This window comes from Sciurus carolinensis, chromosome 9, assembly GCF_902686445.1.
Source record: "Sciurus carolinensis chromosome 9, mSciCar1.2, whole genome shotgun sequence".
NCBI classification, from domain to species: domain Eukaryota; kingdom Metazoa; phylum Chordata; class Mammalia; order Rodentia; family Sciuridae; genus Sciurus; species Sciurus carolinensis.
This window is the reverse complement of record NC_062221.1, coordinates 27,527,724-27,550,396: the sequence shown is the minus strand read 5'-3', so window position 1 is coordinate 27,550,396 and position 22,673 is coordinate 27,527,724. Positions and strand designations below refer to the sequence as shown.

General features: G+C 51.6%; 1 protein-coding gene across 10 annotated transcripts in view; it reads right to left on the bottom strand.

Annotated features, from left to right (window-relative positions):
- The window catches only part of Cacna2d2 (calcium voltage-gated channel auxiliary subunit alpha2delta 2), a 135,135-nt gene that overhangs the window by 94,664 nt on the left and 17,798 nt on the right, over positions 1 to 22,673 (bottom strand). For all 10 annotated transcript variants that reach the window (XM_047564171.1, XM_047564176.1, XM_047564173.1 and 7 more), the window contains exon 2: positions 12,652 to 12,733. In XM_047564171.1, the coding sequence (XP_047420127.1) occupies positions 12,652 to 12,733 (82 nt within the window). The remainder of the gene's footprint in view (positions 1 to 12,651; positions 12,734 to 22,673) is intronic.

Below are 22,673 nucleotides of genomic sequence, written 5' to 3'. Positions count from 1 at the left end.
AGAAAATTAAGCAAACTCTCAAACAAAACCCAGACAATTATAACCTAGAGAAAACAACTAAAAAATAGTGTGTATATTATGAGGCACAGTTCTGAATAGCATTTGCTGGATCAGGACAAGGTCATCAGTGAGTCCTGACTTAACCATATCACAGTGTGATGATATTAGAGGGCCAGGGATGGGGCTGTGGAGCAGGTGGGGAGGAGTGAAGTCCTCTTCTCCCACGGTGGGATGCTGGAAGATAATGCCTAAAACTGAACAACCATGCAGTAGCAACATAAGTATGTCATTTCAAGATATGGAGCTCTGAGATTAGAAGTGCCAGCCTCTGGGGAATTGGCAATGCAGAGGAGGGGCTGCTGTGCCCCTAACACAACTTGCCTGGTAAAGACTTACTTTAAACCAGGTGCCTGAGTAATGTGGATTAAAACCCCTAAATTTAAAAATCCATTTAGAAATAAAAGGAAAAGGGTGGGGGAGAGGGAAACAGGGAGGGAGGAAGAAAGAAGAGAGAATACTGTAGGCAGATGAGTCAGGGACAGAGTACTAACTACTTTGACCCTAGCCTCAGGCATCAGGATAGGGGCCACTGAAGGACAGCAGCTGACCTCACCATCTTGGTTTTACTCCAACTATAAGTGAAGACAGCTTGAGGTTTCAATTCCCTGGTCTGCTGTCTGTATAGACTAGGCTCCTTCATCGATATGGTGTTTGTGATCCCTGGTCTGGGGTCCCTCCCCAACATTTCTCAAAAGTTGGAAGTAATCAGAAAGCAAGTTGAAAGACAGTAGTCACAGGGGTCCAAGAGATAATGCCACCAGTCCCAGGGGGAAGGGAACAGTGTCAAGTGAGGAGGAAGACGCTCCAAGTCCTCTACAATGTACAGATGCACTGTGTAGCACAATCACAGTTGAAACCTGTGCCTGGGTCAGATGGTCCATCTCACCTGGACACACAGGCAGACCTGCCTTGGAAGGAACCAGGAAGATGAGTGACTGTCCAGGAAGAAGGTTGAGTAGCTACAAATGTTTTTGCCAATTCTCACACCCTTCCTGGAATCCTGACTATGTAATTTCCAGTAAACCCACAAACCCATGACCCCTTTGACTTAGTGGCCACCTATCCAAGAGGCAGAATGGATATGGGGACAAGGGGGTCCCTCAATCCCACAGTGGGTAACCTGCACTGGCAGGCTTCATTGCAAGTTTAAACTCACATGAAAGGGGCCCAGGAAAGTTTGGAAAATGCTGAGTGCTTGGCTCCTTGAAGAGCGAGATGCTGGATCCAAACCTGCTAGGCAGACTCTGTTCCCCCAGGAAATCATATGTCTCAAAAACAAAAGCCAGGTGGGTCCCATCACTAACAAGGTCTTGACCAGGCCTGGGGACTTTCATGCTCTCACATGCCTCTGTGAGACTACTGTCCTCCAGGGACTCAAAAGTCGGCTGATGCCCCAGGAATGTGGGGTTGCCCCAAATATCCACCTTTCCAGATTCCATGTTCACCAGACATTCACTTTGGAAGGGATCCAGGTTGGCAGCAGGTCACCCAGCCTTGTTGACATGACCTTTTCTAACCCTGCCAACGGTTTCTAAGGAGGCTTGGTGGGCAAGTGTGGAGTAGTCTGAGGTGGGAGGCAAAGCCCCAATCTGATGAGGCAGCCTTTGGGGAGCCCCCATCTGTTGTGGGGGTATAGCTATTGCCTTCAAAAAGCTGGTATATGAGGGGCAAACAGACAGCATACAAGCCCCAGAGGTCCTAGTCTGAGGGTGGAGGCTATCAGATCTTCCTTGATACAGAGCAGTGAGTTTTCAGGGCCTGACTCCTGCCTCCCCACCAGAAGGCTCTAGACCTTGCTGCCTTGTTCCCCCTGAGCAGTTCCTCCACCACTTAACAGTGGAGACAATTTACATAATGCATCAAGTGTGAGAGCAATAATGGCTGGGGAAGCAGGGTGCCCGTTAGTGGCTCCTTTAGTGGCTCCTTGGGAGGGAAAATACCTGCTCCCACATCACTGCCTCCTCCCTTTTTGAACTGGGCTGTGAGGCTGCTGGGAAGGAGGGCCTTTAAGTGCTCAGCTGCTGCCAAGAAGGACCTAGAAAGGATGCGCCAGGGTTGGGACTAGGACTGGAGCAACCTCGGCACAGACTGCACACAGGATTTTTCCAAAGCACCCAAGTTTGAAACACAAATCCGCTCAGCCATGCCCTTGGAATTCTACATCCCTGCTGGGCCTGGGCCCTACGCCCTGATCCTTCCTGGAGGAGGAGGCTGCTCAAGCAGGCAGGAAGCTGTGGCTGGGAGGCTGGGAGGCTGGGAGCCGCTGAGCCAGGCTGCAAAGGCCCCCTGGGAGGTGGTCACATTCAAACACAAAGGCAGCAATGAAAGGGGTAGAATACATAAAAATTACTGGCACGGTAATTGCTTTTTATATAAATGTTCTTTTAAAAAGTTTTCCCCAGTGTGAAAGTCCCTCTTTAAAAAGAATAAATTCACTGCACACCAATTTATTTCATGCCTATAGATGGAGCATAATGACAGCTCCTCTGTCAACACCTGATCAAGAGGCAAGTAGCTGCCACTTGACCAAGCTTTCGGGTCTCCCTGCATGGAGATGCAGTGCGGTGGCAGGGCCAGGGGTCTTTGAGGGGCAATGTGAGAGGGTGGCAGGCCTGTCTGTCAGGAGTCAACATAGACCCCAGACTCTAGGACTCAGGGACAGGATTGAGAGAATCCCTTGAGAGTTGTGCTTGAATGAAGGTACAGAGAAGGAGAAGCTCCAATTACAGTGATCCACAGGGCTTCAGGACCTGGGGAGAAAGGGACCCTCACTTTCCAGAGATATGAGAGGGGAGGTATTATACAGGCTTCTGGAGGATCGGGTCCCTCATGCAGGGCATGAGGAGGAAAATGGCTGGTGATAAGTTCTTGGGGGTTATAAGCTTGTCCTTCACTGTAGAAGACACCTCCTTGAGACTCTAGATCTGCTCTAAGCTGGCAGGCACCTGGCTGCCCCCCTATCTTCAGAAGGTTAACTCTTTGGCGAATCTCAGCAAAGGGCAGTATGGGCTGCCAAAGCCTACCTGAGAAGAGTCTGACCGTGCCCACAGATTGAGAAGGGTGCCCCCTGTACCAGGAGGACCAGAACCTGGAAATATGGCTCTTGGTCAGTGCCTCCTTAGGAGTCACAGCTCCTCTATGAAATAGGGACAAATTCTTGGACAGCCACACCACCCAACCTCTATGACCACTAAATTGGGAATAATAAGAACTATCCTGCACAAGGCCTGTGACAGCAGGCCTCCACAGTGGGGTCACTTTGTCCACTCCCATCTCAGGACTCAGACACACAACTGACTAGCATCCTCCCCGCTACAGGGTGACTGAGTACATTGTCAGGCAGTGAATTGGGGGGATGCTCACCAGGCATGGAGAAATAGTGTATGTGTGTGTGTGTATTTGTGCTCTTCTCAGCTTTACTAATTAATCAGCTAAGTAGTTCTCGCCTGCTCAGGTGATACATTGCTCTCAGCACCTGCCTCTCCCAGTCCCATCCTACCCTATGCACAGGCAGCACTCAGAACCACAGGCGCATCCACAGGCACACATATGTACACACTTGCCTGGTCACACCCTCATGTGGGGCACACATGCAGATGTGACTCCTGTCTATGGTCACACAAATGCTCACCTGTTCATGCTCCCATTTGCAGTACCTATGCCCAGGTTCACATGCTCTCTTCTACTTGTACACGTAGGTGTGCTCACATTCTCCATCAGCATTTCTCATACTCTTCCACACACAATGGTCACAAAAGCCTCAGCTTGTCAGGAACTATGTCTTTAGTGAGCCATGGGCAAGCTGATTCCCCATGAATTCCTGGAAAGCCCAGACATGACCCTGCCCTCTGGTCACAGACTCTATAACCCATATGGCAGGATCACTAGGTTAGGCCAGTCAGAGACTTCTGGCAGCTGATGAGTTCCAGAATGATGCAAAAGTTGACAGGGGAGTCTCCTGGCTTTAGAATTGGTGTGGATGGCTTCCTGGAGGAGGAAAGCTATGGTCTGGGCTTAAAGCCGGGGTGAGGTCTGGAGGAGATGATAAGTAAGGAGAGTAACTAGTGGATCTAGAGTAAAAAGTACAGTAAGAATAAGGGAGAAGGGGACACAAGGATAGATGGGAAGCTCAAATCCCTAAGAAAGGCTCCTTGCTCCCTTGCCCAGAGCTACAAACCTTAGCCAAGCCTTCAAGTGACTCTGGGAACAGCCCAGTTTCCTTGGATTCAGCCTGCCTTGTAGGAAGCCAGTACACCCAGTTCTTCTCCAGGGATTCCTCTATTTCCTCACAAAAATCAATCAAGACATCACCCAAGTTTTGACAATCCCACATAAGCCCACTTTTCCACGGCAACAAGCTCCAGGGTATCTGGCACCAAGATTCAACCCTGATGCATTGATCTCAGCTTCCCTATGTGAGGTCGGATGGTGCCCAAGGCCCTGTGGGACAGTCAGAGGTCTAATTACTCACTTCTCAGTCCTGAAATGCCTGCCCCTTTTCTTATCCAGTCAAGGAGCAGTTACTAGCTGAGCACCTACTCAGTGCCAGCCTTGGGAGCATCTATATGCACACATGCACACTGCATGCACATGTGTGTTCACAGTCTGCTTCTCCCCTTAGACTCTGCATCCTCTCATCCTGATGTGCATGGTAAGGCCAGGTGCTCAATCCCTGAGGGTCAGTCATTTGCCTCTTTGTATCATGAAAAATCAAGGATAGACAAAGGACAGGGCCTCAGGGGTCTTCTCAGGATCCACCTACTACCTCATTTTCCCTCCTCTACATGGAGCAGGCTGGCTCCCCTTCATGAAGAACCACCAAGTCTCGGGGCTGGGAGAGAGATATAAGATAGAAAGTTTGTGTCTCTGTAACTTTCTCTAAATTTGGAATCTCTGCTCATAAGGAAAAGGCAGCCATACTCAGAGAAAGTAGAGGAAGGCCACACTAAGCCTCCATTTCCTGTCTGGTTGTGGTAAATGCAGTTCATGCTGCCCCTGGGGCCGGCTGTGGTATGTCAAAACCAATTACTTCTCTGCCTCTGCCAAGTGCTTGGGGCTCCATGAATCTGAGGCAAGTGTCCCCATGGCTGCCATGGATCCAGGGATGATGGGAGTGGAAGAGGGGAGAGGAATGAAGATCAGGTCAACAATCCCCAGCAGCACAGAAACCCATTGGGTCTTCCATCCCCATCCCCCATCTCCCACCCAGATCTCCAGTCCAGCCCCTGGCTCTGGAGACAGCAGCCGCATCACTCTTCAGAAATGGATGCAGAGGCTCCGGGAAGGGAGCAGACCCTGGCCACCTCCACAAGCTGCAAAGGTTGGGTCCTCTTGGGAACTGAGTCCTGTGGTTTTGCTGCAAGGATGGACTCTCTAGGAACCCCAGAGGAGAGACTGTATGTTCACTATAAGACTCTTCCCATGTGTATGGGGGGAGTATGGGTCTTGCTTTAGGAACAGCAGATAGACAAACCTCCCAAATTGCTAAGACGAAAGGACTGAGGTGCCTTCACTTCAGGGAAGGGTCCTGCAGTGAAGTCAAGGGTTCCCAAGCAGAATTCTTCAAGTAGAGTAGTGCTGTTTGCTCTGACTGGTTCTGTTCACGGCCTGAGACTGTCTCTTCTTAAAATGAGGAACCCCCAATCACAGAACCTTCCAGAGATCCCTCAAACTACCATCCTGAAGAACCTCTGATCCTCAGCCATGCCACTTTCTGATCCACCAACCTTTCTATTCCTAGGGTCAACATCTGAGGACAGCTCACAGGTAGGTGTCCTTGTCCCCATTTCCTGGTCACAGGGCCTGAGAAACAAGCTGCTGATTTATTGCATGAAGAAATCAATTTAGGACCTTATGGGTGTTGGACCTTTGCTTTGTCTCTGCCACCTCCTTCTCAGGGGTGCCTCTGAAGATGGATTCCTGGATTTCTGACCAAAGAAGCTGATTCACAGGCCATACTTCTTCAAGTCCTGCTCCAGCTTGATGGCCTTTGTTCCCAAAAGATGTCATGGCCAGGTGAGAAGAGGGATGAATATTTAAACTCCTGGGCTGAGCCAGAGAGGACATCTTGGGCATCTGAATTTTCCAAAACTATGACTAATCCCTGGTAGGGCAGGCAATTAGTTTGGGGGCACAAAGACATTCCCACATTCGTGTGGCTCTGTAGCAATTCCTTGTTTCTGCTTCTCTGAGATCCTCACATTTTCCATGAGGATAGGACTACCTATATCCCCATTTCACAGGTGGGGGAAATAAAACTCAGAGAGGCAGGACCACAACTACAGGTCCCACAGTATGCAAAAGCCCAGTCCTGACATTCCTAGTCACATCACTCTTTCCATCACACTCCACCATTCGCTTGCTACTCATGGCATGGGTCCTAGGTTCAACTCCAGATTCACCTTAGCTCTGGGGCCACATGGAGGCCCTGCCTTCAGAAGACATAGCAAGCACTCTGTTCTCCATTCCTTTGGAACTGACTTTGGATGTGCCTTCACAGTGACCTCTTGGTACAAGCTGGAAGCCAGAGGCTCCTCTCTTCATACTTGTGACACTGGCTCATCCCACCCAGGGAGGCTCTCCCATGGATTCATTCCTTCCACACCCATAGATTCCACAGAGACCTGGGCAGCAACTCCCTGCTGAGGTTACCCAGAATCCCAAAAGCCTCCCACCATGGCTCCCTGTCTCAGCCTTCCCCTGCCAAGACTCCAGCAGCAATAGGCCTTCTGAACCTTCCAGTCACCATATCCTCCAACTGCTATGAGGCTTTTCTGACGTGATACCCTCACACTCCCAGGCAGCAGCCAGAGAAGCTTGAGCTGGAGAACAGGGAGCTGAGGAGGGCACCAGGACCCAGCTCAACCTCAGCAGCTTTAGAGGAGCCACTGGGGTATGGAAGCCTCTATGGGGCTGGTACCAAGGAAGGGGTGGTCAGCATGATTCCCCCTTGGGGAAGTGTCCCAGGGCAGCCATCCTCCACGACTGACCTCCCTGCATGCCCCTTCTGCTGGGGTGTGAGGAAGGGTAGCGGGGCCTAAGCCCAGCTGGCCTCAGGCAGGAGTTTCTGCCATGGATAATGGCTTTAGAAAAGCTCAAAAATAGACATATTTTAGTGGGGCATGCACACCTGTAATCCCAGCAATTTGGAAGGCTGAGGCAGGAGGATTGCAAGTTCAACACCAGCCTCAGCAACTTAGTGAAACTCTGTCTCAAAATAAAAAATAAAAAGGGCTGGGGATGTGGTTCAGTGGTTAAGTGTCCCTGGGTTCAATAAAAAAAAAAAAAAAAAAAGACATTTTTCCTGTAAGCCACAAAGCAGATAAGCCATAATGCAGAATGTATGTTCAGGGACAGTGGGGAATGGGGGTAGCAGGAGGGCAACAACCAATTTCCCATCCAAACCCGTGTTTCCTCACACAGTTCTCAGAAGGGAGAGGAGACAGCATTCTGAACCTTACAGTGTTACAGTGGATTAGAGAGGCCACCTCCAGGGTAAGAAAGAGGTGGGGAGCAGGCTTGGCTGGAGGGGACAGAAAGTGGGTCCAGGCAGGGCTTGGCCAGGCTCCTATGCATCCGTCTCTCTGTACCCAATTATGTTCAAGCAGCAGCCTCATCACGTTCAGACGCCCTCCCAGGAGCCCCCCCTAGCCTCATGCATCCCCGCTGGGTGCTGAGGAAGAGGACCATATGGAGGGAATAATAAGACAATTAACTTTCCATTAAAGAATAATATATGTGGGTTTTTAGGGAGGCAAGCAACAGCAATCCCTACCCAGCGGCATATTTCACACCCAAGCCCACCCCCTCGCCCCAACCCGACACATTCCACATCTTGATCATCTGTGCCAGGAGAGAGGAGAGCACTACCCAGGAGGTGGCTAGATGGAGGGGTAGGGGCTGCATGATGAGTATGTGCACAGCCCCTATGACAACAGTTCCTGGACTGCAGGGGCCCTAGCAAGGAACTAGAAAGGGCTTGGGTGGAACTCCTTAACCATCCCCTGAACTGACTCTCATCGCATCAGCTGGGCAGCCCATGCCAGTCCTGTGTGGGTAGGTATCTGCCTGGCCAAGGACCTGCTGCCTGCCAATCAGGGACTCAGGTGAATCACAGTACTCTGACGAAAGGATCAACTGAGGGGCCTGGGGTCACAACCTGTGTCCCCCTTGCCTGGCTGCCCTGTGACTGCTTCTGTTCCCTGGTACCTCCCTGTACCTCAGTTTCTGCTCCAGTCCCTTTGTTTCTGAGGTTCCCTGCACTCTTGGGCACTGCTAACCTCCCTGGGATACCCAGATGCCCAGAGTACTCTCCCCAGTAGGGACAGACCAAAGCCTCAGCCAGCACTACCACAGCCAGTGTGTGAGTGTGCGGAGGTGCGAGCTGGGGAAAGGGGATGAAGAGGAGCAGGAACCTGCAGAGAGGCTCTGTCTTCCCTCCCTGGGCCCCAAAGGATAGTATCCCTGGGCTTGGCCAGATTTTGGTCCATGCTGGGAGCCAGGTCCCAGATGTGGCTGCGAGCACTGACCAAATGGGCTCCAGCGATGACCAGGGGCAGACAAGAAGAGGCAGGACTATGGTACTGTCACTGGTTCAGAAATGTCCTTCGTGGAATGTACCAGTAGAGGTAGTGGCCCATGGATACCAGGGGCTTGAATGTCCAGAGAAGCACAGCAGAGGGAGAGGAAAACAGGAGACTCAACTGGGAATCTTCAATCCCTAGGGTCCTTCTCTGCATGGAGGCAGGCTCAACAATCCAGGGGAGATGCTACCCCAGAATGGCTCTTCTGCCACCATGACCACCACCACTCAGGGCTGGCTTGCCAGGGCTCCAGGATAGGCCTGGCCTGTGGAGGTGGTGGCCAGGGTCTTGGTTTACCCAACTGTATGATAGGGCCAAGGGACTAACCAGCAGTATGTAGCTGAGCTAAAGTCATCATGGGGGCAGAAGCAGCCTGGCAAGTGAGTACAGAAATATGCCATTTCTACTTGGACTGGCAGGTGAGGTACAGAGGGTTGACATGAACTGGGAAAGGCCCCCATTAGTCTAGACCTGGATTGAGACTTCCCAGAGGGTAGTCTGCAATCCCCAGATTGGATCATCCCAGATCTCTGCTCCCTGGCCAGTTCTGGACAGGCAGCTCTTCCTCACCCTACCTCAACCCAGGAAGAGGGTCTTCTCCCCTCCAAGGGTGGAAAAAAGAAAGTATCTCAGCAGGTCAGAAACCTACCCCAGGGTTGAGGAGCCAACTGGTTCTTCCTCATAGATGATAATCTCTCCTGCTTTGCTTTCCCACAAGGTCCCTAGAGTTGTTCCTCTTGTATTCTAGACACCCAGTAAGCAGAGGTAGGTCCCTGACTGCACCCATCAGAGTGACCTGGGCTTCAGAGATGGGAGACCTGCCCATCTCCACATCCTACCAGTGTACCCCCAGGTACCTGATGAATTATTCATCCTGATCAGTCTCATTATGTAAATGAACTCTGAGCCCCAGCATATGCTCTCTGCTCTCCCTGCAGGATGGGGACAATATGGTGCTGATGGGGGAGGGTGGAGAAGGAGATCGGGAGAGCTTGCTCAGCCCCAGGGGCTCTGAAGGAGAGGGCAGACTTCTCAGGGTCCACACTTTTGTGGCTTGTTCAGGGCAAGAGTGAACCGGTGAAGAGGGTCTGGGGGGTGAGGCTGGGGTACCCAGGAGTGGCATAGAGGTGTCTAGCTAAGCATGGGGTGGGGATGGCACATGAGCACCAGCTCATAGCAGGAGCTCAGGCTGGATGCTAGTCCAAGGGTTAAATGAGGAAATTCTATGGGGTCTTTAGATTGACCCCATACCCTGACAAGATTTTCCATAGCTTCCAACTTGTAAATGGGCCACAGACTGCTCCCAATCATACCCTCATGGGGTTGTGGTAAGGTCGGGAAGAGGAAAATGCCAAGGCAAGGAAAATACTCCCAAATGCCACTGTCTGCAGTTTCTGCTCTTTTGCAGCTGTCAGCCCTCAAGGCTCCAAGTTATTGGGGGTGGGGCAGCCTCTAGGAGTGGGACAGGCAGGCTCAGATGGGGGCTCAGATGCCAAAATCACCCCAGCTGCAGGTGTTTGGGGACAGCTCAGAATCAGTCAGAGGGGACAGTAGAGGTGCAGCCCCAGGGGGGACCAAGGCTGTCAACTTGGCAGCACTGGTGCCAGGGTCCACAGCAGCATGAGCAGCTGGTCAGGGCTCTGCTCCAAGAATCCTCCTGACCTGTCAGAGTCAGGCATGGGCTGGGTACATGGGCCCATGTGTATTGGAAGAATAGCAATAGTGTGAGGGTCAGTGTAGGGTGTGAGCCAGGAAATGGGGGGAGCCTACTGCCAGCTCCCTCCTATTCCCACAGGAATGCCCTCTTTTTCTAGAATTCTATCACTGGGCCCCTGTCCCTACCCCCACCCATGCACCTTGTCATAGTGCCCTGTGCCAAGAAGCAGCACCAGAGCTGTCAGCAGGAAGTAAGAAGCTGAGGAAGCAGGTGAGAAAAAACTAGAGCAGGACAGAGCTGGCAGCCGTGGGCAGTGGAGGGACTGGAGGGAGGAGTGGACGCTAGGTCAGCACTTCTCTGCTTGCCTTCCTGTCTGCCACACCAAGCACAGCCCTGCTCCAGTCCAACTCCACACTGCCCCAGGCTCACAGTTAGAGGAGGAGCAGCACCTTGGAACAGGAGTTCAAAGTCCCAAAGTTGTCCTGCATGACAACTTGGTTGCTGTCGGCAGGTGGGGGATGAGGGAAGACATGGCTAACAGATGAAAGGCCCTGGAATCACTCTAGTTCCATATGACAGGAAGGGTCCACATCCTGGGAGTGAAAGTGATCAACAAGGGAAAGTCAAATTTGATTTCAAGAAAAGGGAACAAATAGCACCAGCCTGTCCACTGCCGTTCTCACCACCTCATTCTCCAGTCAGTTTTAGCAGCACTGCCATGGATCAGAAATGAAGATCAGAGAGAGTCCAGGATCAACAAGGGACACATAACAGTTATGCCAAGCCAGGATTCCATCTCTGGTCCTCTCCATCCAGGAAGCTCACTGGTCCAGATAGATCCAAGACATAGGCATGAAGTGTGTACTGATTTCTCATAGACAAACATTCAGGATTTAAGTTGTCCACGAGTACAAAACAAACAACGTCCTTGAGATGAGGATTCAAATCATGGAGGATTCTTAAATGGTACATCTAATATCCTAATATGAAACTTGGAAAGGTGCATGAGGCACGTTCCAGGGAACCATCATCCCTTCATTAACCTACACAGCAGCATTTGGCAGTGCCCACTTAGAGCCTGGTTAGTGCTGAGTGCTATTCCTGAGCCTAAATTGACTCCTGTTCCGGAACAGCTTCCTACAGAGCTTTCTCTGGAAGCTCTGCAGGCTTCCAAGCGCAGCTGAGTCATGGAGAGTTCACAGGAAGAATGGGTTAGGGCTACTGCTGTACAAGTCCAGGAACCAGGAGAGGGAGGCTCTGAGACCTGTCCCCTGGGGGAGGACATCAAGCAAGCTACTGACTCAGACCTCTAGACCTGGGTGACCCCCCCTGCTATGTTACCCCCTCATTAACCACCTCTGATTAGCCACATTTGTGCCAGAAGTTCTACATCCACGAATGATGTCAACACACTCACCACTGCTCTCATTTCCTGGGTACCAGCTAGAAGTTAAGCATGGGAAAAGGACTGAGGACAACCCCCACAAGTCCCTGCCCCCAGAGGTTACATCTGCTGACTCCTACTTTGATCAAGATCATCTAATCATAAAAGACTGGATCTGGACTCGCCACTGAACCCCGAACAGTAACTAGGTCTTCTCTGCTGTTCCCAGGCCAACTATTGGCAGGAGATCCCTGAGGTGTGGACAGGACCTCCCAGGTCCATGCCCCAGGGAACAAATCCATGGGAATCCCACCCCCACCACTCTAGGAGCTCAGCTCTCTGAGCTTCTGCATTTCCACATAAAGAGTGACAGCTCAGGAGCCCGTAGCCTGACAGCAACACATTTTGCAGCCTTCTGGGGGTGAATGATGACCTGCTCTTCACATCACTATTTCAAACATTAACATAATCTCCCAGGATGAATGTGGTTGCTGGTGCTTAATCAATCACCCCTCCTGCACCTTGATCCCACGTCCCATTAAATGCAGGCTTGCCATTCCTTGAGGGCTACAGTACCTAGAGGGTTGGCCCCAGGCTGGTTGACCCAGTCTCCTTTGCCCTGGCCATTCCATTCATTTCACAGTTTGTCTCTTGGGCTTCCACACATACTCATTGGCCCCTCAAGGGTCTGGGCTCCCTCCCTGTGTGCTGCCTCAAACACAGAGCTCACCCACCTGGAAACCTGAAAAACCCCAACACTCTCCCAGAAACAAGGGTCATCAGAGCCAACAGGTCACTGCTCGGACAGTTACCTTGTGAACTATAGGAGTTCCTGCTTTGGGTCCAGTGATGCCCTACCATGCCAGGACCTCAGCAATGCCAAATCTTCCACTCTTTGTTTCTGAACCCTTTCCCCATTCCCACTTGGAAGAGGGTCCCTGAAGGAAAAGCATGAATGCCAGGCTTACCTCCCGGAGCTGCTGGACGCCTCCAAAAATCCGCATCACACCGTCAATCTCCTGCTCTAGGCGGCGGGCCCAGTGCTGCATTCTGTGTACAGAAAGAACAGAGAGATCTTAGGAGGATCCACTGGAGGTGGGACAGCCCAACCCCTGTCACCCACAGGAAACCACAGCAGCCACTCTACTCAGTTCTCTAGAGGAGAAAGAGAGGCAAGGAACCAGAATGCACCTGTGATTTCTCTTTGAAGTCCAGCCAAGTGGCCTAGGCTCTCCTCATGTGCTGTCGGACAGCAGAGGAGGAGAGAGGAGTGTATTATAAATGCTCTGAGGGAGTTCATCAGTTCCAAGAAGCCTAGGGAGACTATTTTTCACTATGAAGAGCCCGCCCTTGATGTAGCTGCTATGAACATGGGGATTTCTGGACACCACAGAAGAGGAAGGCATGAAGGAGCCAGGTGGGGCCCGGGGAAGGAGGGGAAAACTGCTGTCACCACCAAGCTGTTATGTAACTGGGACAGATCCCTGACTTTCTGGGCCTCATCTGAGCGGTACACATGGAGATCTTCCAGCTCAGATGATCCTCACCTGTCCCATACCCTGGTAGACAGATGCTTATTTTAAGTTTTTCACTGGATGTCCAGCATGCACCCATCCATGGGTGCAGTGAAGAAGGTCCTTCTACTTTCTGGAGGCCTGGAAAGCCCCATGAATCCTTCACCTGAGCCACAAGTCTGAGCAGGTCTCCCTCCCACTAGGATGGTTTTAACCCATCCTGTCTCAGCTTCCTCTTCTGCAATCTGGGAATAATCTGGGGCTACTTCTTAGAGTGTCACAAGAACACAGGAGAATAGGTAAGCAAGAGGTACTGTACAGGGATCTCTTTGAGGGTACAGGAGGGACAGGTGGCCACATAGCTCTGTATTTTCAGCCCTACACCCAGGAAAAGGAAGGCATCTGGGGAGAGGCCTCACTGCTCCCGTGACCACTTCTTCAGCAGTGCCATCAGGTGAGCTCTCACTGGAGACCAGCCAGAGATGTTCTCCACACCACCAAAGATGCTCTCTGCTGTGACCAGTGCTCCCTGCCCTTTTGTGTCTGAAAAGGTATCTCAACTTCCCCTTCCACTTGACACACTCCCATTCCACCAACAGAGGCCCTTCCAGAGAAGACCTGCAGGAGTCACCAAAAAGATTTAAATAAACATGAGTCAAGCACAGTCCACAGGGCACAGTTAGGGCAGTGATGCCAGGTGGGTTGCATCTGGGCCCCTCACCTCTCCCTGAGCCTGCCACCTCCCCTAATGCCAGGACTTTCTTCTGGCTCCCTGGGTGGAAAGAGTCCAATTTCCACCCCAGCCCCTTGCCCCATATCCATCCTCAGGCTTGTGTCTTGGGGGGCTGGGTCCATGCCATTGTGTGTGCCCAGGTCGGTTGGCATGGGAACTTGGAGCAGGAGGCGGGCAGATCACTAATTGCAATTTGCCAAGCTGAATATCAGGACCATGATGGGGAAAAAAAAATCAACTTCAAAAGAAAGAGGTATTAGCTTCAGCTTGTTGTTGGCTGGGTCACAGCCAGATTCCCACCTCCGCACCCCGCCACAGGGGGATCTAACCCTGAGTAAGGGTGGAGGCCAAGCTGCAGGCAGGGCTAAGAAGGGCAACCAGGCTCAGTTGCCAGACTGGGGCAGGCAAGGCATAGCAGAGAATAGAGAGCCTTTTTAGCCTGGCCACTGTCCACCAGGCACTGATGTCTTGGCCCTGGCTGTGGGTGAACAATGTGGCAGGTGGCTCTTTTGTAATCCTAAAATGGCAGAGCCCTGGGGGCTTAATACTGGGATGAACTGCCATATAGCCCTATGTCCAGCCAGGCAGGTGGCAGACAAATGGGCAGGGTCAAGGATCTGATCTCCAAAGGGAACCATTATTCTGCCCTGGCCTTAACACTGACTTCAGCCATTCACTGGTCTAGGGGACAAAATGCCAATCATAATCTTTCCTGTACTAATATGTATGAGGGCAACCATTAGGTACAAAGAACAGCCAGCATGTCACATGCTCTCTCATTTCAACCTCACAAAGAAGCAAATGTTATCATCCCCAACTTAAAGATGAGGAAACTGAGGCTCAGAAGATATAAGTGACCAGCCCAAGGTCATTCATCCAGGAAGGGATAGACACAGGACTTGTTCCAGAAGTGTACTGGAGTCTCAAAAGATGACACATAATAGCAAACTGTTTGCACCTCTTTCCAGTTCTACATTTAGTGCTAGCACCTTAGGGGCTTGAGATCATAGTGGGAACATTTACATCACAGAAACTGGCAAATGTTAGAAAGTACAGTGCCCCTGCTCCACAAAAGAGCAAACTGACAGCATTTCCAGTCCAGACCCTGGACTCTTATAGTATGCCTATAAGTTTGTTTCTGGGATTTTACAGATAAGTAAAAGAAAATTAATTGGATGAAAAGTATTTTATTTACTCTTTCAGACAACACAATATTAATATAATCACCATCATTTCACGTAAAAAAGTCTATTTCAACACTAAAATAATTTTTAGAAGAACCACATCTCAAGATAAAGTCCAATTCTTCCCCAAGGTTAAGATATACATATGCACTCCCTGTCCCTCCTAGTCTCTTTTTCTTAGTCCCCTCCCCCACCACACACACACACACACACACATACACACACACACACACACAGAGTCCCTGTGCTCCCACCTCCAGGCTGAGCAGCTCTAGACTCTTGCCATGGGCTGCATGGAGTGGCCTGCCATGATATGTCTGGACACAAACATACACTCTCATGGTCTAAGGGTGGCTCTAGTCCTTGGTTTGGCATCCTGGGCCTGACAGGCAGACCCTAGGCCCGAACTTACTGCCCATTAGCACAATGATAGGGAAAACAGGTTACTTTGATTCTTCACTTAAATCAAATCCAATTAGGAAGGCACTGTGCGTGTCCTAGAATTAAAAAGAACATGATGGATAATTCATTTCATTGTCACAGATATGACTTTGTGGGTTCTAGGGTTTGGCCAGTGTTCCAGTACTGGCTCTGGGTGGGGGTGGTGACACATGGATACCAAGAAGGCCAGGAGGTTATTATACCCCCTCAATGTTCCTGCCTTGAGGCTAGAGAAGCCACCCACCAAGCCAAGTCTAACCTTAGCAGGCACAGGTGCCCTTGCTCACACAGAAGGGTGTGGAGGTTTTCGAAAAACAAGGGATGCATCATGATCCACAGACCCATAGGGTGGAAGGCAAACTGACCAAATTCTGCCCAGGATCCTGTCAACTTGGGTCCAAGTGCCTGGCTTTGCCAGTGTCTCTTGGCTAGATGGTGTGGCCCATGGGTCATACTCCCAACAGAGACGTTTACCTGCTAGCTCCCCACATCCTTGTGATTTTCCATGCTTTTCACTGAGATGACACTGCTATCTCTAAGTACTTATAAGTGCCAAATTAGCATGACAGTGAGGGGAGAGAGCCTCTGGGAGGAGACGATGCAGTCAGGGCTGAAGGCACATCATCACTGGTGCGGGTGTGAGAGGCTGGCGGCTAAGTCTCATCCTCCAATGTGCCTAAACTAGGGCAGTGAAAGCAATGCAGCCCCATTTCACAGACAAGAAAACCGAGGCCCCTGGTGAGGATGGATGCAGTGTTATAAACCTAGAAGCCAGGCCTGTCTCCCTAGCTCAGTTAAACCCATGAGCCCTTACTTCTAGGACAAGGCAGCCTCTGGGAAGCCTCAGAGGAGAAGCTACCTCTACTAACCTTGGAGAGTTCCGACCCCTTTGAACCTCAGTTTTCCCATCTGTCAACAGGGATAATAATGACTGGCTGGATAGTTGTAATGGACAAATGCACACGGACACCTTGATGGATAGTATTGTTACTGGGCAGTCCCCTGAGGGCTAGAAGCTCACCCAGTAAAGCCCTTTTCAGGACCCAGTGAATGCTCAGGAAATCCTCAATGAATTCTTGCATCTGGGGGAGGGTGGCTGGAGGGAGGGTGCTGCAGAAAAGGCCTGGCAGGCTGAGGCAGCCCAGCAGTAAAGAAGAGGACACCACGTGCTGTGGGATGCCAGGCCTTGGTCTGCAGAACCAAGAGGAGCAGGGAGGGAGCTGGGCTGAGGAGTGGGGTGGGGAGCTGAGGTTGAGGACCCCTTTAACAGATAGAACCATTGAGACCCCAGCTAGAAGTCTGGGAGGGCAGAACACTCTAGCTTCAAGACCAGCTGCAAATGCTCATCTAGAGGGGATGGGAGGCAGGAGGAGGGCAGAGGAGAGGAGGATGAGAGAGGGATGGAGGGGGAAAAATGAAAAAGCCCATGTGCAGATGCAGCAGCATAGATTAAACTGTTGCCAGTTGTTAATTTTATATGTGAAGTTGTTGATCAGAATGTGATTTAATTGTACAGTATAATCCAGGCTTTTGGAATAAATTATGCAGAAAACTCATCTATAATTAAACAAATCAAAAAACCAGAGACAGGTGACACCGCAGGTTCACCCTCAGAGGGCACGGATGGGTGTGGGCGGCTGGACCCAGCACAGGGGCAAGAAGGGAAGGGAGAGGGGCTTTGTTCAGAGCAGACTGGGGGCAGGCCCAGAAGAGGCCAAGGCCTGGTAGGCAGTGAGGGACTTGGAACCTCCAAGTTCTGCCTCTGCAGGCCCCTATCACCACACATAGGAGGACATTATTTTGCAACTTTTTTGCGTCAAAGCCCTGCTGCCTCTACCAGGCAGTCTGGATAAGCCCTGCCCCACCAGGGGACTACAACCCATCTCTAGCCCTCCCCTCAGCTTAGCAGGGCAGCCATGGTGTTTGAGGGGAAGGGGTGGACACCAAGGGCAGGACAACAGGTGAAGCAGGAAGGGTGGTGGACTCTAGGACAGGGCTCTGCGACGGCAGGCAAAGGGTGTGAGGGAGCAGGCACAGAGGAAACCGCTTGCTGCCAAGGGCACAGTGAACCAAGCTTGGCAATGGCAGGGGCCCCAGGTCTCTTGCTTCTCTAGTGACAGGCTGGCCAATTATTCTCCCAGTTCTGGGGGAGGCAACAATTTAAAATAAAGTGCTATTTAATTATTCTGATTATATTTCAGCTGGCCTGCCACCTCCCACCTGGGCGCCTTCGCAGTCTTATGAAAGGAAAAAAGAGTAGGAGGGGGAGTGGTGCAGGAGGGACAGATGGAAAGATGCAGACTCAGGAGGGTCTCCAGAACCCTGGTTAGGCTGACCAGGCCATGGGAAGAGAGGTTCGTGGTGGGTAAGGCGGCCACTACTTCATTCCTGCCTGGAAAGGGTGTGCTCCCTAACAGTCACTCAGAGCTCAGAGAGTAGGCTGCAGTCAGTTCTAAGCAGGGCTTGGGACCCTGCTGCCCCTCCTCTGGGCCCCAGCCCAGGTGCAAATAGCAGAAAGTTCAAAGTTGCCCTCAAGAATCATGGCATCCCCAAGGGCCACCTCCACTGAGGAGTCCTCCCTGATCACTTGGGCAGATGTCTTTTGTACCTGAATGCTCAGATCCAGCCCTGGATCTGCCAAGACCTTGGACCAGTGGTGTTCTCTTAGGCTTCACTTTTCTCATCTGGAAAATGAAATTCACCAACTTGTCCACCTCCCAGGACCCAAAGAGAAGGCAAGTAGAAGCCCTACCCCATGTAAGGAACACTAGCAATGACAGCTGTCCCACACACTCACCTACACACAGGTGCTCTCCCCACTGTCCAGTCTCTCTCCTGGCTGATCCTCCAGGTAGGTTGAGACCTTGACTCAGGGGAGGCCCCATGTAGCACCCTGCCCTGGGAGCCCTGGGCAAGGGCAGGGCTTCCCATGCCCAGGGTACCTTTCTTGCTTGTCAACTCAGCAGAGAAGACTCTTGGGCCTGAGCATCTTCTAAGGACTTAATGGCTAGGGCAGAGTCCCCATCCTGACTTGATCACAACCTCTCAAGAACAATAGTGCTGGCAGAGGGCAACAGTCTAAGCCAAAGTCACTTCCTCCCCAGAGGCCAAGGGGGCCAAGCCATGGAGTCTGGTAAGATTAGAGAGGCAGCACTGGCCTGGCACTGCTCACACCATGGAGGGGAAAGAGAAGCCGAGTAAGAGGAACATGCTCACTCAGCTGGCTCCCCTGCTAGCCACCCACCCAGGCATGCACAGGACTCAAAGGGGACTAGCCATCTTAAACCTGTTTGTGCTCAGTTAAAGGAAGCTTTAGAATGAGCAACATGAAGCTTCCTGGAGCCTAAGGCAGGAGGATCACAAATTCCAAGGCAGTCTGGACAACTTAGCAAGACCCTATCTCAAAATGAAAATTTAGGGCTGGGGATATAGCTCAGTTGGTAGAGTGCTTGCCTTGCAAGCACAAGGCCCTGGGTTCAATCCCCAGCACTGCAAAAACAAAACAAAAAATCTCAAAATGAAAATTTAAAAAATAGGATGGGGATGTGGCACAATGGTAGAGTACTTGCCTAGCATGCCAGAGGCCCTAAGTTCAATTCCCAGTACCAGAAAGGAAAAAAAAAAAAAAACCCTCCTGGATCATAGCTCCCCCACCCCTCTCCCCAGCCCTGCAATCCCATGCACACAAATGCAGCCCATTAGTCACCAGGGAGCTCAAAGACCCTGAGGAGCTGAGAAAGGCTAGTGTTGCTGAAGCTTGAAATAGTCCAAATCCACGGGCCTCATCTATGTGCGTCTTGGGACCCTGCCCAAATACTGTTCCTTAATGAGGTTATTAATTACGGGGCTGTCCCTTTCCTTTCTTTGCTGAGAAAAAAAATTTCTAATTGGCACTCGGCTGGGAGGCAGCAAGCTTGAGCCTCCCCCCTCAGACTAACAGTGAACTGTCATTCGACTTTAATTAGGGCACCAGGTCCAGCCCAATATTTACTCCAGCCTGCTGGAGGAGTGGGAGAAGAGGAGGGGTAAGCAAAGGAGCAGGCCTGGAGCCAGGGAGCACACTGTTCAGAGCTGGGAGAGCCCAAGAGACTTGCTTGGCCCAGAGAAGCATGGAAAGTGTCCAGGGTCACACAGCACTCTGCCTCACTCACCATCAGCAGGGCAGGAGCAAGGGTTCACAGAGGAACCTGCAGTCAGGGAGGACTGCAAGGATGAAGCAAGACCTCAGCCAGGGACATGAAGGCTGAGAAAGGTGAAAGAGATTTCCCAGCAGCAGTAGGAGGAGGGCATTGAAGGTCAACCTGAGCCTGACTTCTGTTTCTGACAGGTTTTGCTGTGTGACCTTGGTAATATCCTTTTGCCTCTCTGGGCCTCAGGTAAATCATCTGTAACATAAACTGAAGCAGCACAAGGTTGTTATATGTGCTTATTGTCACAGCCAGAGTCACAGCGCTCCTGAGCAGCTCCTGAGCAGCACTCACCTCCACCAAGCCTGGTCTGGGATTTTCTACCTTCAGGGAGAGACCCCTAAGGCAGACTGCTCCAACTTCCAGGGGAGCAAATTCTGCCCAGCAGTACCTATAGTCCTGGGAAAGGGGCCTGAAGAAGGCACCGTGAAGGGGTGAAGAAGGAAGCTGTGGAGCGGGGAGAGAATGCTGGGGGAGAGGTAGGGATGAGGGTCTAGGGCATTGTGTCCCTAGACCCTGGTGTAGGGCAGGGCCAGGGTGATGGCCTGGAAGGACACAGCAGTCAGCTCTCCTCTAGTCCCCACTCTGTGTGGCCTCTCCAGGTCTCAATTTTGCTCTCACACCAGGGATTGCATACTGCACTATCTTAATTAATCTCCACACCAGCCAAATTGTTGTCCCCAATTCTCAGAGGGGGAGACAAGCACAGACTAAAGTCACATTGCTCATGAAGGCCAATAGGAATGGTACCTATCTCTGTTCAGGACACCAGTCTTGAATGTCCACCTGCTGGTGTGGCACGGCCACTTGGGTGTCTAAGAGGCTTCTGAATGCATCTGAAGCTGAGATCCTGACCTCCCTCTGGGCCCACTCCCTACTTTCTCCCCACCCTTCATCTTCCCACCTCAGCTGGAGGATCAAAGGTTGATCTCTCTGTTCAGGTCAAAAGCTCTGGGGTGACCAGAAACCCACTTTCTCTCACACATCCAGCCTATCTGCAAGTCCTACTGGCTCTGCCTTGGTAATATGCTCACTTTACTGCTTCCCATTTGGCCTTCACAGTCATCTTCTCCCCTGGACCAGCAGCTGCCAGCTCACTGATCACCTTGGCATCCCACCTCCCTCAATCTATTCCCCTCCACACAGAGTTAGGGTGTCCTTTAGGAAAGGTATTCCTCCTGTCAACACCAAGTTGTAGCTCCACAGCACTAGAGGAAAAGCCAAAGTCCATCCAGTGGCCATCCCCCAGAGTTCATTCTGATTTTGGCCCTCAGGCCACACTGGTCTCTTCAGTATGGCTTGAACATAGCCCTGCACCCTGCTTTGTACACTGTTCCCTATGCCTTTCCCCAACAGTTCATGGGGGCCCCTCACCTCCCTCAGGTCTCTGCATACATGCCAGCTCAGTGAGGCCACCTGGACCCACGTTTTAAACTGCATCTCCCCACCAGCAGCAACTGATCTCCATGTCTCTCCTGGGGTTATTGTTCTAGCTTGCATTCCTCTCTATCCCCTACTGTTACCTCTGCTTTGGGCTGTAGGCCTAAGAGAGGAGGCTCCTGCTCCTCAACTCGGAGGTACAGACTGACCTATCTGCATGTCGTTGGACCTGGATAGAGGCAGGTGGGGTGGGCAGAGGGAGCCTGTGGAGGGGCTGGAGGTGGAGGCTGCCCTGGGGCTGGCCCAGGAGGCCCTCCCTTCCCCTGGCTCCTCTCCGTATGAATTATTAAGGCTCATTTATGATGGGCCTGCCCAGGCCTGTGACTTCCATGCATAATTCATCGCTCTCCCAGAAGGGCTGGGTGCTGGCACAGCCACTTCTTCCAGGAAGCAAGAAGAAAGTGCAGAGGAATAGCCCACACCATGGACTTTCCTCCATTCTTTCTCTGTCACCCTATCCCCAATGCAGGTCACCCAGCACCTCCACCCAACCCCTGCTCATGGTGCTTCCTCCTGAATACTTGGATTCTGGTTCTTAAGGTCAGAGCCCATGGCTTTGTGCAGGCTCTCCCACTCCCCTGCCTGTGCCTCAGTTTCCCATTTATAGACTGATGATGTTGGGCTACACTGATGGTTTTCAAACTGCTCTGGCAGCAGGATCATTCACCTTTTATTTCCTAACAAAATCCTGTGTGGTGTCCCAGCATCCCAATTAGTCCTGTGTTTTGATTTCCCTGCACTACACTGAGAAAGTGCTGGTACACGGAGACAAGCAGCCACAAATGGTAAGTGATTTATAGCTCACCACACAGAGAGGGAGTGGGAGAATCCTTTCCTGAGGTTAGAGATAAAGCTCTGGTGGCCAAGGTTCATGGGTCCCCAAGGTGCCAGCACCTGGGAGTCATTGTTCATGAATTTCCCAAGAGAAGTTCACAAAACAGTCAAGGCCACCTAGGGCAAAGCAAAGGGTCCCCACCAGGGCCACTGGCGTAGGTATCTGTTGTTTTGCTCCCCAGGCCTGGAACCACCTGCCATAGCCAATGACACAGACTGTAGGCATTTTGAAGCCTGCAGTAACTGATTTCCCCAGAATACACCCCATAGTCAGGCATGATGGGAACACAACCCCACCCAGACCCATTTCACAACCAGGGTAAGCTAAAGTGTGGTGAGACTGGCCCTCAGGAGTGGGCATGAGGCTGAAGTCCCTGTGTGACCAGCCAGGTGCTGTGATAGGGGAGCCATGTCCAAGCCTGGTCTCAGGGGGTACAGAGGAGGATTGAGGGACCTGTGGAGGTCAACCAGGTAAGTCAAACGGGAACCCAGGAGCTGCAGCACTGATTCTTGCCCCACACAGTAGCCGAAGCCTGACTAGAGGTGTCAGGACAGACCCTGTCCACATTTCACCAATCATTCTGGTCAGGCTCTATGATTTGACGTCTCCATCTCCCCTCCTGCACATCCTCCCCACCCCCAGCATGAGTCAAATCC